Source organism: Haliotis rubra, unplaced genomic scaffold, assembly GCF_003918875.1.
Source record: "Haliotis rubra isolate DU_JTF1 unplaced genomic scaffold, ASM391887v1 Scf3, whole genome shotgun sequence".
In the NCBI taxonomy this organism is placed as follows: Eukaryota; Metazoa; Mollusca; class Gastropoda; order Lepetellida; family Haliotidae; genus Haliotis; species Haliotis rubra.
The window spans coordinates 3415214-3434857 of NW_025766968.1; the positions used below are offsets into that span (position 1 = coordinate 3415214).

The window sequence follows — 19644 nt, forward strand, 5'->3', positions numbered from 1 at the left end:
ACTTACATTGAACAGTGAGATAGACATAGCGAGAGAGACGACGGTTGGTGTTGACCTGACAAGTATACAAGCCTTCATCGTCCACATTTACATTCTCAATGTGCAGGTTCCAGTCTTTGTGGTAGGGTTTGTCAATCCTGAACCGTTTGTCTTTAGTGGTGCGACGAGAGCGATATGTGAGCAGCTTCTGTTCCTTGCCTCCAGTCCATACAACCTGGCAAAATGTGAAGCAAAGTGTGACGCAAATTGTAAAACTGCTTCACCTGAGTGATTACAGGCATAACTCCCACAGACCACCTGGGGCTATCTAGTTCACAGTAAAGGGAATCTTAGTAATACATTACTGCTTAATCTGAATGACTAGATACCTCCTTGGGATCTACAGTCTAGTGGACTCTCAGAAACTCATCTTGTGCTAGAAGGCTAGACTAACACTAAGTCTCTGAATATACATAATTTTGACAGTAACAAATATACAAATTCCATTTAAATTGAAAAGGAGCCCCAGTAAGATGGGAGATCCTGAACCTGAGGAATTCTAGACTTGCTTCATCTAGGGCTTTAGCATTGCAGGGAGGGCTACACAGAAGGGAAAATAATGGGGTTCAGGGACTGTGAGATAGACCCGTTGAAGGCATGAACTGAGGGGTCTTAGGCTGCCAACACATGGAACACTTCACTAGATATAAATATTTTTCACTGTTGTTGGGAGGATAAGATATAGGGATGAACCACCTCTTTATTACAATTAGGAGTGATGATTCCATCTAGGTTCAAACACTGTTATCAAGCAGGTTATCATTACTGCTTGATAACAGCTTTAGAATCACCACTGACATGTTGCTCCTAATAGTAATAGAGGTTGTTCATCTATATATCTTATCCTTTCTCAGTACTCCAACTTCTCAAAGTCTCTCAAAGACGTTACTGTTGCCATATCTCTGCACATCCTAAGAAGCCTTAAAACTATTAACAGATTTCAGTGATAGATTTCCAGAACAGAAAGGTCAGTAATCTGTAACATTTAATTTTCAAAAACTTAACTATTCAAACAGTTATGCTTTTTTGCATCCAAAGGACTCATAAAAGTATATCATTTACATCCATTCTCAATTTGTATACATAAAGGATGTAATACTTTGTGAACCTTGATCACCCTACAAAATGGAGAAATGGGAAGGCTGAATTTAAATAGAAAAGGAATTCACTCGGGAATCTCAATTCATTTTTAAAATTTATATTTTTGATAAACACAGTATTCTAGTTATATGATTATGGTTTGTGAATAGTCAATTCCGGACCAGGCAAACCAATGATCAATATCATAAACATCATCCCAAAGCACTGGGTATGATGCATGCAAGCAACAAATATCATATAACCTGAGGTGAAGAGGTGAGGTGAGGTGAGGTGAGGTGAGGTGAGGGTGAGGTGAGGTGAAATTGAGTTTTACATCGTGCTTGAGAATATTTCGCTCATATGACGACATGCATGCATATGTATGTGTATGTGCGGCTGCTTGTACCAGCCAAGACTTAAACTGGTTTTATAGTGCTAACCCACTGAGATACCATGCCGCAGTGAAGCATGAATACCCCACTCAGACACATTGTACTGACTCCAAGCCGACCAGTCCTTGTTGTACCCAGTAATGCCGAACGCCAGGCAGGGACCAACAAGTACCATATTTTAACATCTTTTGGCATGACGTGGTCGGGGATCGAACCCGCGGCCTTCCGCTCTCCAGGCGGACGCTCTAACCACTACACCACGGAGGCAGTCCATATAACCTGAGCATTGGAACCATTTAGTCACCTTGTACAACAACTAGGGGATCAATTGGGATCAATTATTTGAATCCCCAAATCGTCTTCAATAATTAAGTCGTCTCTACTCCCTACAGGGGCAGGTGCTGTGGAGTGGTCAGTTACCTGATATGATCCCAGATTCTTCACTCCACATGGAAGCACTGCTGTAGTTCCGGCTATTACGGTCAAGTTCTCAGACGGTTGTTCAAACATCGGTCCCGAAGATGGTGAATCAGCTGAAACGAAAGAGCTGTCTTGTGAAGCAGTCGTAAAATCATTCACAGAAACCAATTTGACATAATACCTCTATATCTTAAACTGAAGTATTGTCACTCTAAAATCAATCAACAGAGAGGTATAGTTTATCTTGCCCCTTTGATTACAAAGTTTAGGCAAGAAGTATTTGTGGTCATGTTACAATCAGATCTGAGCGTAATAAAGAAAACAATAGCTGAGCACCTTGATACCAAACATAGTGAGTGAGTGAGTTTGGTTTTACGCCGCTTTTAGCAATATTCCAGCAATATCACGGCGGGAGACACCAGAAATGGGCTTAACACATTGTACCCATGTGGGGAATCGAACCCGGGTCTTTGGCGTGACGAGCGAACGCCTTAACCACTAGGCTACCCACCGCCCCGATACCAAACATAAGCCACACAGGCTTTGTAGTTTTAGAGACATCACAAATGCTGTTTATTTGTCTGTTGTTTAACGCCGCACTCAGCAATATTCCAGCTATATGGCAGCAGTCTGTAAATAATCAAGTCTGGACCAGACAATTCAGTGATCAACAGCATGAGCATCGATCTACGCAATTGGGATAGGATGACATGTGTCAACACATGTGCCTGACCACCCGATCCTCTTAGTCACCTCTTACAGCAAGCATGGGTTGCGGAAACACAACTAAAATCCGGATCTTCATGGGTCACAAATGCAGTAACATTAGTAAAACATTGTACATGGAGATACAGGGTTGTACACTGATAATTATATGACTTGTATCAAATTATATGATACAAGGAAAATTAGCTGAATAATGGCCAGAAATGACAGTTATACAGTCATGGCTGCCATGTCTAAGAAAGGGATAAGAAATCTGTGAGCATTATTATTGAGAATACCAAGATCATTCATACATTCCGCTCCATATGTCAATTAAAGACAAACAAACACAAAGGCCACTTGACTTTCAGTTAAAAAGTTAAAAAGCGTTTCGGGTCATGGTGTTGACATTTGAAAAATTCACTTTTCTTTCCCGTATTGCAACCTTGTAAGTTGAAGAAAGAGAAACAGACAGTTGCCTGTAGTTCCAAATATTTTCATAACAATATTTCTAGGTTTCATGTGGCATATTTTCACAGGTTCATTTTTCAGAAATGACTCTAATATATCTCATCTTTAAATCCATCCACCAGAGCCAAGATATTAATATGCCAGAGTGGAACTTTGTCACACATCAGTAAATAAAGATCTGAGAGACTTACCCTTAACATTGAGGAACACGCTTCTGACGATGGGGTGTTTGCCATGCACCCGGCATCGGTAGATTCCAGCATCCCTATATTTGACATTCTCTATCTGGAGGTTCCATGCTTTTCTGTCACCTTTCTTCAGAATACTGAACCTATCGTCTCTGGCCACGATGCGTCTCGCCTGCGTCAAGTATGCCTTCCCATAGATCCACATCACCTGGAAAAAGGAAACGGTAACTGATATACATTGTTTCAAGTTGGTCAGTGTGTTTGATAACCTGTTAAGATACCTATACAAAACATATTTTAGATACATCAGTGGAACATGTACACCACTGTGTCAGATAAATATTACAGGAAGGCCTGAAATGATTAAGTTCTTTCCGTTGTTGTTTCACATTTTTTGTGAAACTCATAACAGGTGCATGGTGCACTGCTTTTGGATAAAGGTGCGTATATTCAGGATATGAAACTCCCAAAAATTTCAGCCAGGCCACAGAGCTGGTTAGCTGTAAGACTTGCCAGCCCTGGCCAAAACTTACCTGGCCATGCACAAAATATCTTCATATACATGTCTAAATTTTAACCCAACAGTCTGGCAGGTGAATGTGAGAATCTGGCAGTCTGTGTTGAAAATAACCTGTCCTGGGCGGTCGGGCTGGCAGTTATTATAAACGCTGGTATATTGTATATATTAATTGTGATATGGCAGTTTGTGATGGGTAGTTATGTAGTTGGAATTCAAATCCTTGCTAAGCAGATCCTGCTGTAGTTAGAGGAGGCAACTTTACACAGGATGATGCATGATCACATTTTATTTCTCTTTGCTATATATTTAATGTGATGAGAAATCTCAAATAATAACACTCCTGCTCCTTCATGTTCGAAGACATCACGAGACATGAGCAAGCTCCCCACCTTGCTGTTTCCAAGATTTTCCACAGAGCAGGGTAGAACTGCTGTCTCCTTCTCCATCACTGTCACGTTCTTGGAGGTCTCCACAAACCGAGGCTCGGTGCTGCTTGGCCGCTCTGAAACAAAATGCTACATTTCACTTGAATGATATGATGGGTCCACTGTCATTGCTAGTGATGCATTTATTCACAATTAACATATAGTTAAACACATTTATTTTCAAAATATATATTTGTATAAGAAAGGTGTGACTATAGAAATATGGAAGAGATTTTTTCTCCCATGGATAACTGGAGAATGAAGGCAAACGTTTTCATAATCACATACATTTGCTTAATCTGTAACCCATCAACAATACGCAGACTCTTCCCAAATTCAGTATTTGTCAGTAACCATGGGAACCCTCCACAGACTAAAAGGGATGGACCATTAAATGTTCTGGGTGTTGGGGGTACTATTTCATTTTTTGAGACATGATATTTTTTAGTTCACACTTTAAAACAAAAAAGCTCTGAAAGAGTTACAAGTTACCAATTTGTGTTGTACACAAAACACATCTTTGGAGAAAGATTGTTTTATGAGAAATAATCCAAAGCGACCACCTGGGTATGGAATATAATACTGAACACATGCTGCTCCATAATGAATTTCATAATTTTGGAGTGTTTTGCATTTTGACATTGTTTCTCATTAAATAACAATATGTTCATAAGGCTGACGGACAGACCCAGTCTCACTACCAGCCAGGGATATCACGGATGCTTTATCTTAATTAATAAGTTAAAGTAGACCACATATTTGTGATTTTCCACAGTTTGAAAGATGCCACATGGCTGGAAGACTGGAACTGCTGGCAATGTTTCATGGGGCCTTGTTGCAATTAGGTGGCTGTTATTCTTGTTAGCTTTGTTCCAAACAATCCCTGCTGGAGCTGACCTAACAGTAAACATCTAGATAATGATCACATCAATATGTGTCCTAACTTTCACAGTCATGACTTTGCGATACATCAGGAAAAGAATAATGTTTTGGCCCAACTTGATGCTCAGTAAACTAAGTTTATAACACACACACTTGTAATGAAATACACATACAATAATATCAATACCATAATTATACAATATATGAAACTGTTTTCTTTTTGTCTTGGCAACTTGCGGTAAATTTAAGTTAAAATGCATATAACAAACTGTACATCTTATGCAAATATTTAATTGCACAGGTACGAAAATATGTAAGAGCCCTTTAATAATAAATAGATAGATAGATAGATAGATAGATAGATAGATAGATAGATAGATAGATAGATAGATAGATAGATAGACAGACATTGATAGAGGCATCCTATGCAGGGGCGGATACAGCTTTTTGAGAGGGGGGGTGCACACTATTGAGAAAAGAAGGGGTGCACACTTCATTTTCACCCGAGTTTCAATGGTCATTTAACAAACTTTCAGCACAAAAGGTGGTGTGCGCACCCCTGCACCCCCCTCTAGATCCGCCTATGCTGTGAAATATAGTATTGGAACAGGTCTCCAGCATAGTACAGCGGCTATAAGAGTGGACCAAAGGGATTGGGTGGGCTTGGACTGGACGGCATGGATTGTTTACACACAGTATTGGAATACTGGATTGCCTGGTCCTGACCAGAATTATTAAGAGCTTGCCATGACATAACTTTAACATTGTTGAGTGTGGCATCACATGACAAACAAAGACATATTTAGGCACAGGGTGGTGGGAGAGCCTAGTGGTTAAAGCGTTGGCTCATCACGCCGAAGGCCCGGGTTCGATTCCCCACATGGGTACAATTTGTGAAGCCCATTTCTGGTGTCCCCTGCCATGATATTGCTGGAATATTGCTAAAACGGCGTAAAACCATACTCAGTCAGTCATTTAGGCACAGATAGGTTGGGGAGTTGGAAGTGATGTTCTAACTAGCAGAGGCTCTCATAAAATCTACTGGTCCGACAACAAGGACACTGAGTGAGTACACATGAACCTTGCATTAGTCTGTTTGTTATATGCTGCATACAGTAATATTCCTGCTATATGACTGCAGTCTGTAAATAATCGAATCTTGATCAGAAAATCCAGTGATCGACATAAGCATTGATCTACTGAATAGGGATATGATGACATGTCAGCTAGCCTAACAACCTGATCCCATTAGTCGCCTCTTACAACAAGCATGGGTTGCTGAAGACCATTTCTAACCCAGGCCTTGCATTTGTAATTATAATGAATTAATATTATATGTGTGACTAGTGTTACAAATCAAAGGAGGAATAGGCTTGGGACAAGTGTCAGGCCTCAATCATGTGTTCCCTGGAGAGTATGTAGTACTGGGGACCAAGAGCTCCTGGAAATAACTGAGTACTTGTGAGCAGATGTTCCCTTGAGAGAATGAAGCACTTGGACAAAGTGTTCTCTTGAGAGTATGGAGATCTGGGACTGTTCTGGAGAGTCACCCAACTGGGTTTGAACATGGTGAATTATAGTTTTTCAAATATTAATTTCTTAGTTACCACAAGAAGATAACTTTTTCCTACCAGCACCAGATAATTTAATTGAAATATACCTCTATATAAGTATTTCCACTCACCAATGACATTTACAGTAGCCTCCGTCACCCCAAACCTGTTGGTGGCACGACAAGTGTAGGCTCCAAAGTCCTGCCTCTGTAGTGACCCAATCGTCAGAGTCAAAATAGCCGTCATGTTGTCCACGTCTTCAATGCCGATGTTATATTTTTCTCCTGTTGGTATATCCGAACTGTTCAGCGTCCACATCATCAACTCCTGGGGGTATCCAAAGATGGTGCAGGACAGCATGATACTGTCCCCGATTGACTTGGTCATGCTCTCCACTGACACCTCGGCCACAGGAGGATCTGCAAGATGGACACATAGAATAACAAGGTGTTTTGTCCAATGTTGCTGGACAAAATGTTAGTTTATTGGCCACTGCAACAAGACTTTGGGTATAAGTAGCAATTACCCTACGCCTGTCACCAAATTATGCCCGTCAAGACATTAGAATCTATGGGGAAACGTAGCCTTTCATAATAAAGAAGCTGTATATCCATAAAAAGTCTCATCATTCTTCGTCACCCAAAATTCTAAAATGTCCATCAAGGAAAGGACATTTTGGTTCAGGTTTTACATCAAAATATTGGACACCTTCAATGAATGTCCTTAAGAATTATGTTATGGAAAACATAAATTTGGCTTGAACCCCCAAAATCTGTTCCACCTCAAAACATGAATGAACAGTGTATGATATAACATCTACTCACTGCCCACGTGTAGTGTGACAGTCTTGACCATCTGTTTGGGTGTGTTGACCTGACACATGTAGGTTCCAGAATCAGCTTCAGTCACATCGCTGATGACCAGATCCCAACTGTGTGCCATCGACCGCTCAACATGAAGACGGTCATCGTCAGACGTCCGCGAGTTTCCAAACGTCAGGACATTCGAATCCTCATCCAGCCAGGACACCTGCAGGACAAAGCAGAAGGATTAATCTTTAATCCTGCTCTGGATGATTTCAGGGCTGAGCTTTGAAAGATTTTACATGCAGACTTCTATATCCTGTATTAAGGAAGTAACAAAATTCACATGAAACAGCACAGCAGGGGAACACGTGATACAGATTATTTTTGTTGTTCAGTTTTGGTCTCAGAAATAATTTACATGTACATATTTTTATTGACTGACTGACCAAATATGAACCAGTATCTTATACAGAAAATATCGCCTGACTGTCTTGTCATATGAAGTATATCAAGTGGACAATAAATGTAAAAACATTTTTGAGTGTGTTTAGTTTTACGTCGCTTTTAGCAATATTCCAGCAATATCACTGCGGGCGACACCAGAAATGTGCTTCACACATTGCATCCATGTGGGGAATCAAATCCAGGTCTTCGGCATGACAAGCAAATGCTTTAACCACTAGACTACCCCATCGCCCCTTTTTCAGAGGTGTATTGATATGTTTGGTACAAGACAAGAACAGAGGTACAGATAAACTGCGTATCTGCATAAATTACGCAAATATTTATGTGAAAACTCATTTCCTATTAAGTCTATTGCCTACAAGTACGCTTCAATTTTTCTAAATACTCAATAGATTTGATGTTACATGCGTACAAACAAAAATAGATAAAATAACTGAGGTATATTGAGTGTTTCTATTTCAGCACCTGGACTTGGCAACTTGCAGTCTTTCTTATCGTTTCTCAAATAACAGATCAAATATAAATAACAAACACGTAAACCAACATTTAAACTTTAATATATTTTTACAATTAATGGAAAATGGCAAAATACCATTTTGAGTGAGGTGGGTACAATATGTTTGGTTATCAAAGGAAAATTAGGATACCCAGTTAAGATGAACACATGCGAGTACATAACTCAATGACCCAAAAAGTTATCTGTAGCTCTGCAAGAAGATGAGATTCCATTTATCATCCAACATTTTATTCCAGTTTCAGTCTGTAAACAATAATAAGAAGTTTCTGAAGTGTAGAGGTACAGCTAAGAAATTAGTGATGTTGTTTAATTGTGATAACATGGTCACCTATGATGTCCCAATGGTCTAATCAGTGTTGTGATGTAATTTCATGGGGATGATATCTCCAAGAGGAGTTCTCTTGATCTCACGGAACTAATATCACTTCTGGATGATAAATACTCTAATCAAGGTGAGAAGATGTTGTTTCTAGAGTACATGGTGTGCATTAATGGTACATAAACCAGTCTGTGGACAGTGAATAAGTTGGGTTTAACTCCTTTTGGGGAGTATTTCACATGTAGTGCTCAAATGACATTACCGAAGAGTAAGTTAAGATTTTACGAAATAATACAACCATATAGCAATGAAAACAAGGTAATCACTTTAAAATATGTAACTGAAGACCTGATTCTTTCATATTACCATAGTTAATCATGACATGACAGATTGAAATAGCCAGGTGCTCTTTAAATTCCTTTAACTAGCAGATATCACAACATGACAGTGTGTGGAAATCTCAGCATGATGTAGATCTTAGGGGACTCGGACTCAAACCCAGAACAGTGTTCTATAGTAAGCATCGCCATGACTTCAGGTAAAACTGACAGTCTACCAAACCATGAGGACCAGTGTAGCCTGGCAGCTGAGCTTAAAACATCTAACTTTGCAAATGAAGTTGTGGCTTCAAGATTCGCAGAGCTGTGACATCAAAGGAATGAGTCATCTGTATATTTCAGGGCCTAAATTTTTGAAGCTCTCTTGGGGTAAGAGAGTCGTTAGTTAATGTTAATGCATGGCACTTATGACTATATTAGCGCTAAGAGAGCTTCGAAAATCTAGGCCCTGGTGTTTTCAATAATCACCGCCTTTGTTTTGATATTTAGATATCTTTCCAAATTAAATAACAACTTTCCTCTTGCATTCAAAATTATTTCTAAATTATTTGTCTTTAAGTATAGTCAAAGAATTGAATTAACATTTTTTCTTGCTTTCTAGATATCAGACGGTCACATCACTTGAAATTGTTTTAACTTGAAATGATCATCAGTAAAACGTACTAAAACTAGGTGAATGTTGTGTTGTTGGGAGTCAGACATGGACATTCCATCCAGTCTGTGAGGGATTCCTGACAGCTATATTGGTGTACACCTTCGGCTGTGGAATGTGCTCATTATACAGACCAAGTGTGTGAAGACCATTCCCCTGTAATGCCGATGGTCATGTTTCGCATGGGCGAACAACAAGTATCAACAACTCTGCTTGTTACAGGTCAATACATCAACACAAACACAGGTTCAGTCAGTGTATGAAATAAGGCCCGTCTGACCACCCGAGATGGTCTAGATTTCTGACAGACGGTCTAAATTTACAGCTAGCCAGCCCGATGGTCTGGTAAATATTTTAGATGTTCCATACATCTGAGTAATTTCACCATATTTGGTCTGGTTAAATCCATTTTGGGCTGGTAACATTTTGAAGTTACCAGCCCTGATGTCTGGCTGGATTTTTGGCTTATTTCATACACTGGTTCGGTCTACACTGAATGGGGTTTAATGTCATACTTAAGAATATTTCGCTCATTTGATGACTGCTTGTACTAACCCAGACTGAAGATGGTTTTATAGTGCTAGTTCACTGAGATACCATGCCACAGTTAAGCATGAATACCCCACTCAGACACATTATACTGACTCCGAGCTGACCAGTCCTCGTTGTGCCCATTAATGCTGAGCGCCAGGCAGGGACCAACAAGTACCATATTTTAACGTCTTTTGGTATGATGCGGCTGGGGATAGAACCTGCGACCTTCCGCTCGCTGGGCGGACGCTCTAACCACTACACCACGGAGACGGCCGACAAGACTTAGAACAGACTACAAGCAGTTTCTGTTCATAGAAAACATAAACATTGGAAAACATCTGAGATGTACTTTTCCCCTCATCTGTGCTGATTGAGAAAAACCTCTGGTGACAATCTAGACCTGTAATGCTTAAAAATATACTTTGGGTTTGAGTTTTACTTGATTTATCTTTATCTGCTTGTTATGCTATATGTTCTGAAAACTATGAGATATGAAAAGTGAAAATCATGTTTCCTTTTTCACAGAAAACTATCATGCAAAGTTACCGAATGAAAAATCCAAGCAACACCTAGTCCCCGATCTCTCATCCCAAACAGTTGTCTCATGTTATAAAATTAAACTACAAAGATGTCACTTTTGGTTGATTGCCAAATGTTAGTTCTGGTTCCATGAACTAAAAGATAAATGATGTTCAGTAGTTTTAATATCCCAAATCATCAAAGGGCACCAGATCACCACTTGACTGATGTGTACGGCAAGTTCGTATCAAGAAATGTTCAAAGGTTTTGGAGTTCTGCACTGAAATGAGCACTACCATCATATTCATAAAAGTCCCACTTGCTGTCATGAAATAAAAGAAAAAAGAAAACTATATATCTCAAACCATCAAAAGGCAGCATTTCATAACAAGACTAATCTCTTTCAAAGGTTTCACCCAGAAATATTCAAGAGTTTTGGAGTTCTGATCCATAAACAAGCATTTGTAGTTGTCATGAAAAAAGTATACAGCTATATCTATCAATACAAAACATTTTCAAAAGGCACCCATACCACTTTGTATCGCAAGTTTCAACAAGAAATATTGAACAGTTTATGAGTTCTCCAGAAACCGAAAACAGACAGACAGACACACATAGCTGTCAACCCAAAATGTGTCCAAGAAGTGAGAACCATTAAAAAGCAGGTGTCCAGGTACCTTTCCAGTCCAGATGGAAGTGTTCCAAATCTGTTTTATCAAAAGTGAAAGTGTGTTAAGTTAAGTAACATTGACGTCATTGAGTTTAACAGTTGAGGTAATATTTAACACTGCAGTGCCAATACTGCAGCCATATTGGTCAGAGGATGCCGTAATGCTAAAAGAGACATGTGATTACAGCTCATGACTTTCTCATGTATACAGTTTTGAAAATAATACTTGAAGAACAAGTTTCGGCAAACATGAATTTTTCTGGACACTTATCCATGTATTTGATGCTAATTGTATAGCCACATTAAAATTCAATATAATTTAACCATAGGGATATAAAGCTAAAATAAACACAAATATTTACTTGCCCTATTTTTGTATAGTTTAGTATGATTAAACCTTGAAATATCAAAGCAATTAATAAATACTGAAAATTGGACAATTAAAGTTGCATAATGGCACGTCATAACCTCATCAGTCACATCCCTTGAGGCCACATTTCAACACATAGTATTGTTTATTAAGCTTGGCAAGTAAAAATTACATTTACTAATGAAAGCATTTAAATCAAGCCATTTTATCAGACAAACACCCAACTGTTATTTTAGTGAGGCAGCTAAAAATGCCATCTAAAAAGGAATCTGCACATCCTTTACCAAAATGGTGGAAAGTGTCAAGTAGAATGTGTGAAGACTATATTCAAAACTGGCCAAAAAATCGGTCTAACTTCCTCTGGCCTAAAGTTTTGTATGAGTTTCCAATCCTACAATAGATGCACAAAATGAGATGAATGCAAAAAAAACCCAGCAGCTGTAACACGATCATACATCTGCATGATGACTCAGGCTGATCTATCATCTTACATTACCAGGGAGCATCTTAGAATCATTCAGGAAAAAAGTGACAGGATAATTTAAAAGTATTTTTTGTTATTTAATAGATACAGAAGAATATATCACACCATTTCTGTGAAAGAGTGAAAAACAGACATTTGGGGATCATTTTTTTGGACATAACTTTTGAAAAAGGAATTTTTTTCTGTAACCATCTATCCTGGAATTTGGGATACTGGGGTTACTTGACCCAGGAACTATTGGGGAGGTAGGGTGGGGGACACAGAGAGTGGGGAGGGAGGTGGGAGGGGAGGAGATGACTCCCACAATTAGGTGTGTCAGAGGGAGCACCTGCCATGCCACTCTCCCAGGAACCATTAAATAGCCGTATTTATTGACTACAAGTGCTCTGTACCACCCAGCTGGCGCTGATAACGGTATAGTTCAGAATGCTTGTTCCTCAGTTGGATATCCATCAAGGCACTGACCAACAGTAGCTGTTCCCGACCTTCAGAATCACAAAGGTCATGTAACCAGTCACTTATGGCTGATAGGATGGATCATTTGGAGATTATACAAATGTGTTGGTTCTCAGATGTTAATTGATCAATAAACTAATCTTGTTCAATAAATTAAACTGGAATCCTTATTGAATAAGCACACAAAATTGTTAACTTAAAGAATTTCTTTGATGAAATATTTGTTTAACTGATTCTATAACAATAAATGGATCCAAACGAAGAATTCAATTTTAAATTTTATTTTTGATCTTTCAAATAAGTTCAGTGACCTTTAGTTTGACTTAAGTTATGAATTGAGAGACAAATGTTATTTTATTTCATTCTTTTCACTTCACCTTACCACTGTTACCTTTTATTTGGGTATTACTTAAGACATTTTATTCTTTTCGAAATATTTTGTTTCAAGCTTAAACTGGACACAATGTTTCACTTGATTTATCATGAAATCAAGCAATGAAGTCACATGTATATTCTAATATTGCTGACTCCACAAAATGAGTCACTGGTATTTGGTCCCCTTTGAAACAGCTGAACAGTCTGAGAAAAATCATGTATGTGTGAACATTTAATTTCAAAATATTTTCTCAGTCCTATTGCAGCCAGGGTTTTTTCATCATCAACTTAATGAATTAGGAATACCACTTTTTAACTGTAATCTATTAAACATATTTTATGTACCTTGTATTTCCCCAAGGACTGAACTGTGCAGGGTAGAGCTACTGTAGAGCCTGGTGACGCAGAGATGTTCTGAGTTTTGGCATCAAATGATGGTGTAACAGAACGTGGTGCTGAAACAGACATTAATAACATAGAATGTTCTGAGTTTTGGCATCAAATAATGGTGTAACAGAATGTGGTGCTGAAACAGAGATTAATAACATAGAATGTTCTGAGTTTTGGCATCAAAGATGATGTAACAGAACATGGTGCTGAAACAGACATTAATAACATAGAATTTTCTGAGTTTTGGCATCAAATAATGGTGTAACAGAACGTGGTGCTGAAACAGACATTAACAACATAGAATATTCTGAGTTTTGGCATCAAATAATAGTGTAACAGAACGTGGTGCTGAAACAGACATTAACAACATAGAATGTTCTGAGTTTTGGCATCAAATAATGGTGTAACAGAACGTGGTGCTGAAACAGACATTAACAACATAGAATGTTCTGAGTTTTGGCATCAAATAATGGTGTAACAGAATGTGGTGCTGAAACAGACATTAACAACATAGAATGTTCTGAGTTTTGGCATCAAATGATGATGTAACAGAACGTGGTGCTGAAACAAACATTAACAACATAGAATTAGATCGATTCCAGGATATGTTGTTCTATAAAGTTGTTGCAATATTCCAGATATATTATGGAGGGGGGACACCAGAAATGAGTTTTATACATTGTACTCCTGTGGGGAATGTTTGAAACACTTTCACCACTGGGCCACGCCACCGCCCCTTGAATTTTCCAACCTTAAAAGAATCCATTATAAAGATGACTGTTTTCTATAGCTTTAACTACCCGTTAAAGTCCAGGTTAGAATATTGATCTTCAGTAATCCATGCTTGTCATAAGAGGCAACTAACGTGATCGGGTGGTCAGGCTTGCTGATTTGGTTGATACATGTCATCGGTTCCCACTTGTGCAGATCGATGCTCATACTGTTGATCACTAGATTGTCTGGTCCAGACTCGATTATTTAGAGACCGCCGCCACATAGCTGGAATATTGCTGAGTGCAGCGTAAAACTAAACTCACTCCCTCACTCACTATAGCTATATCACATGTAGATCACATGCCTTCATACAATTGGGGATTGCCTGTGGTTCTTTTTTTTCTCTGGGTTGGTGCCTATGTTAGTTATGTGTTGTCTAACCAGTAATGAAGCCCATTGCTCATATTATCAATTACTGATTTGGCTGGTCCAGACTTGATTATTTACAGGCTGCAGTCATATAGACTGAACATCTCTGACTGCAGAGTTAAACAAGAAAACATGTGAGTCTGAGAGTTATCTCCCCTTTCTCTTGGCATGATGCCAGGTGATATATTGTTGAAAACCCAGCAACTTGAATGAAAACATGAATACAGAAACCGAACAGAGTATGAATACGTTTGTGTCATTCAGTGAATAGAATGTGACAAGTAAGAATTCAGCTGGCACCTTTACCCAAATATCAGCTTAAACATACACCATGTCATGAATACGTTTGTGCCATTCAGTGAATAGATTGTGAGTTGTAAGAATTCAATAGGCACCAGCTTAAACATACACCATGTATTGTCAGTTATTAATCTAATTGGAGCTAAAACTTGTATAAGATTTGAAATTCCTCACCCATCAGTTTGATTGTAGCCATGTTGGTGCCAAACCCATTGACAGCCTTGCATTGGTATTGCCCATAGTCACTCTCCTGATCTTCTTTATCCTGAGCCTCATGACGGTGTTCATCTTTCCTTTCTTGAGTGTCTCCATGGAGTGCCTCTTGTCAGACACCACCGTCTCCTCTCCTTTATACCACTCCACCAAAGGCGCGGGCTTGCCACTCACCAGGCACTCCAGCTTCACCTTCTTTCCTTTTGGTTTGGTCACTTGACCCCGTGCTGCCTTTATTGATGGCAAGACTGTCAACAGGAAGGAGAACAGTTATTATGGCCATTAATGTTTGATTACTTGATTTTCAGATTCGTTTTGTTACATCATTGCTACTTACCAAACTTACTGTTGATAGAATATAAAGGAAGAACAGAAAAGATATTTGTTTCTGCTAAATATTTATATCCCTTGTTGGTCAAGACTTTTCTATTTTTATCAATGTTAGATTTTCCGCGCAACTAATGCTCCTTAGTAGATAATTGTGGGATATTTCCAAATTCCTGTTGTTTGATATGTATATCAGATTTTCCACACAACTAATGTTTAATAGTTAAACTGAGTGTGGTGGTTTCCAAACAACTAATGTTTGGTATACAAATTGGAATTTCCACACAACTAATGTTTGATACTTGATTTGATGTTATGCATGCGAAACTCAGATAAGCTAAACACCAGTAACAAATTCTATAGTCATGTAACAATAACTTCACCAGCTACCAGTATCAAGGCAGGTTACAGGGTACAAAGATCTTCTCTCCCAGCAAGACTTAAGTGAAGAGACACATTACAAAATAACACACAACACAAATGCATTTGTTTTTTCATCCTGTTTTTCTTCCAGTGTACCTTTCACCAAGACCGAACTCTAAACTCCACCCTTAACTTTAACAAAGAAGGAACCATCAGATAAAACTATCACTCAAGTTCAGAATGTTTTCTTAATTCTCATCTTCATCATCGACTCAGCAGCTTGTCTTGTTCCGAGCACCTCGTGTTTATATTACTGTCAGCCTCAGCAGCATCTTTCACACAGGGAGGATATGACCCCACCCTCCCTCTACTACCCCCTCCGCTACCCCCTCCCTCCTTCCCAACACCTCTGACATTCACGGTTTGTGTAACAGGCCCTGTGTACATGACACCAAGGTTATGCGAGAGTCCGATAACCAGATGCAACGGTGCTTCTATAACAACCAGCCCAGCTCCACGAACACCTGGTGTTGATAATTACCCGGAGGAGACTCTCAGAGACTCACAGAAAATAACGAGCAATGCCTCTCCTCATATTTCACTGTAAAACAGGCTCTAGAAGATCGTTGTGAACATGAAATTGATTATTTTAACTGTGGTATATGGGAGATATTTTTTGCATGGTGTTGATGACTTAAGTAGGCTTGAGAATATCCTTTTGGAAATGAAACAGATTTATCATATATGTGATTTATCTCAAATGCTTTTTCTAATTACTAAAATCAGGCCTATTAATACTGTGCTGCCAGTTATATCATAGTGTGTGGGTTTTTTTGCATTTTGAGACTTGATATATGTGAGGGCTTTGCAGGTGCGATATTAATCAAAATTGTTAGAGGCTCTATGGACCTATTAGAGATACACATCCCTGTCACTCAGTGATACAGACAGACAGGCAGCGATGAAACTGGAAAATGCATGAGTGAGGTGCCTTGCTGGTAGGTTCACCGTTGTTTGTCACGGATAACATATGAATATACCAGATATGTAATAATAAGAGTCACAGTGCTGAAGACAACGATCTTGCTTCTATATATATTTGGGATATGAATATCATTTCACTCAAAATTTGAAAGGATTGCTATATTATTCAAAATGTGATAGGGATCTCCACATATCTGATATTGCTTTACTCCAAATAAGATTGGGCCACCAAGACATTGCTATACCACTCAAATCTTGATAGAGATATCCAGATATTGATATCCTTATACCATCTTATGATGGGACATCAAGGTAAATGATGTGAATACACTGACTTTGATGGAAATATCTTGATATTTGGAAGTAATAGACTACCATTTGATCATAATTGATATTAGGATAGCATATTAAGTTTCATGGAGATATCAAGAATAGTTATATCAATGTCCCATCTCAGGTCTGAATGAGATAAACAAATAACTGGCACTGTTATATGACCTTAGGTTTGATGAATATCAAGATATGTGATATCAATAGATTATTCACAGATAACCAGATGATTCATAGTGTTATACTATCTTATGTTTGATGGATAATATGTTTAACTATATGATTTTCTAAAACTACCCTGGATTGATGGAGATATCGGATTATTTAATATCATTGTACTATATTATGTTTGATGTCAGTATCAAGATATTTGATATTCCCTTAACGCTAAAGGTCTGAAAATTCCATCTCTTGGAAAGAAATATCAAGGTTGAATGCATCTGTGACATAAATTATTTTGAGACACTGTTGGGTAATGGTGATTTTTGGCTATTCTTGTTGGATGTACACCTTCTTCTTTGAAAGATGTTCCAGTCTTTTGTCTGGTAGGATGATTGAGATTTGTAACAGTGTGTTTAAAGAGGAAAACACCCCAATTAGTCTGTCATACAGACCCTGAAGCAAATATATCAAAGAAAGCGCAAGTCTAGAAAATGTGGCAAGTCTAGATTTCTGAAAATGAAGAAAGTTTCAGGGCTCCTTTTCATCATATTTTATTATTTTTACTATGAACGTTTTTTCTGTAAAATATGATCATTTCAGAGACTAGTTGTTAGTTTACACCCCAATAAATAATTAATAAAATTATTAATCGTACTCTAACTGATAATCTAGTGCCCCATGGTCTGTGATGGAGGAATCAGCCTTGATTGATGTTCCTTTCATCTGATATGGAGGATGAACGTGATGATACTTACATCCCACATTGAGAGTGACGGCCTTGGTGAGTGGAGGGTTGGTGTTTATGACGCAGTTGTACGTGTCCTCGTCGTCCAACACCACGTCCGAGATCTGCAACATCCACTCCCCAGGATTCTCACGCATCAGAGAGAATCGGTTGTCGGATGTCTCTCTTGCATCACCCGTTGTTAAAACACCTAACTTCCCACTTTCCCACGTTATCTGGAAACAAGGGGTTTCAGCTAGAGAAAACAGCAACGACACTATTGGTCATCCGTCATCAACTTGACAGACAGACTAGATCACCTGTCATCAACTTGACAGACTAGATCACGTGTCATCAACTTGACAGACAGACTAGATCACCTGTCATCAACTTGACAGACAGACTAGATCACCTGTCATCAACTTGACAGACAGACTAGATCACCTGTCATCAGACTTGACAGACAGACTAGATCACCTGTCATCACCTTGACAGACAGACTAGATCACCTGTCATCACCTTGACAGACAGACTAGATCACCTGTCATCACCTTGACAGACAGACTAGATCACCTGTCATCAACTTGACAGACAGACTAGATCACCTGTCATCACCTTCACAGACAGACTAGAGCATCTGTCATCACCTTGACAGACAGACTAGATCGCCTGTCATCAACTCGACAGACAGGCTAGATCACCTATCATCAACTTGACAGACAGACTAGATCACCTGTCATCAACTTGACAGACTAGATCACCTGTCATCACCTTGACAGACAGACTAGATCACCTGTCATCAACTTGACAGACAGACTAGATCACCTGTCATCACCTTGACAGACAGATTAGATCGCCTGTCATCACCTTGACAGACTAGATCAACTGTCATCAACTTGACAGTCTAGATCACCTGTCACCAACTTAACAGACTAGATCACCTGTCATCAACTTGACAGACAGACTAGATCACCTGTCATCAACTTGACAGACTAGATCACCTGTCATCAACTTGAGACAGACTAGATCACCTGTCATCAGCTTGACAGACTAGACTAGATCACCTGTCATCACCTTGACAGACAGACTAGATCACCTGTCATCAGCTTGACAGACTAGATCACCTGTCATCAACTTGACAGACAGACTAGATCGCCTGTCATCAATTTGACAGACAGACTAGATCACCTGTCATCAACTTGACAGAGAGACTAGATCACCTGTCATCAGCTTGACAGACAGACTAGATCACCTGTCATCAACTTGACAGACAGACTAGATCACCTGTCATAACCGTGACAGACAGACTAGATCACCTGTCATCACCTTGACAGACAGACTAGATCACCTGTCATCACCTTGACAGACAGACAAGATAATAATAATAATAATAATGATAATGTGTCCATTTATATAGCGCAAAACTCCACACTAGGTATGCTCATAGCGCTAACAATCAAGGCCATTATTACCCCGGATAACCAAAGCTGCCTGTTAGGCGCTAGAAGGTTATAATCATATGACTTTT

General features: G+C 39.0%; 1 protein-coding gene across 1 annotated transcript in view; it reads right to left on the minus strand.

Moving 5' to 3' along the window:
• Positions 1 to 15301, minus strand: part of LOC124282429 (hemicentin-1-like) — a 28951-nt gene extending 13650 nt beyond the window's left edge. Inside the window, exons 1-8 of the mRNA XM_046718417.1 lie at positions 15188 to 15301; positions 13526 to 13635; positions 7500 to 7704; positions 6807 to 7094; positions 4205 to 4317; positions 3299 to 3503; positions 1932 to 2044; positions 7 to 214 (exon numbers count right to left, since the gene is read on the minus strand). Of these exons, the coding sequence (XP_046574373.1) occupies positions 7 to 214; positions 1932 to 2044; positions 3299 to 3503; positions 4205 to 4317; positions 6807 to 7094; positions 7500 to 7704; positions 13526 to 13635; positions 15188 to 15209 (1264 nt within the window). The 5' untranslated portion in view covers positions 15210 to 15301. The remainder of the gene's footprint in view (positions 1 to 6; positions 215 to 1931; positions 2045 to 3298; positions 3504 to 4204; positions 4318 to 6806; positions 7095 to 7499; positions 7705 to 13525; positions 13636 to 15187) is intronic.
• Between the last annotated feature and the right edge of the window lie 4343 nt (positions 15302 to 19644).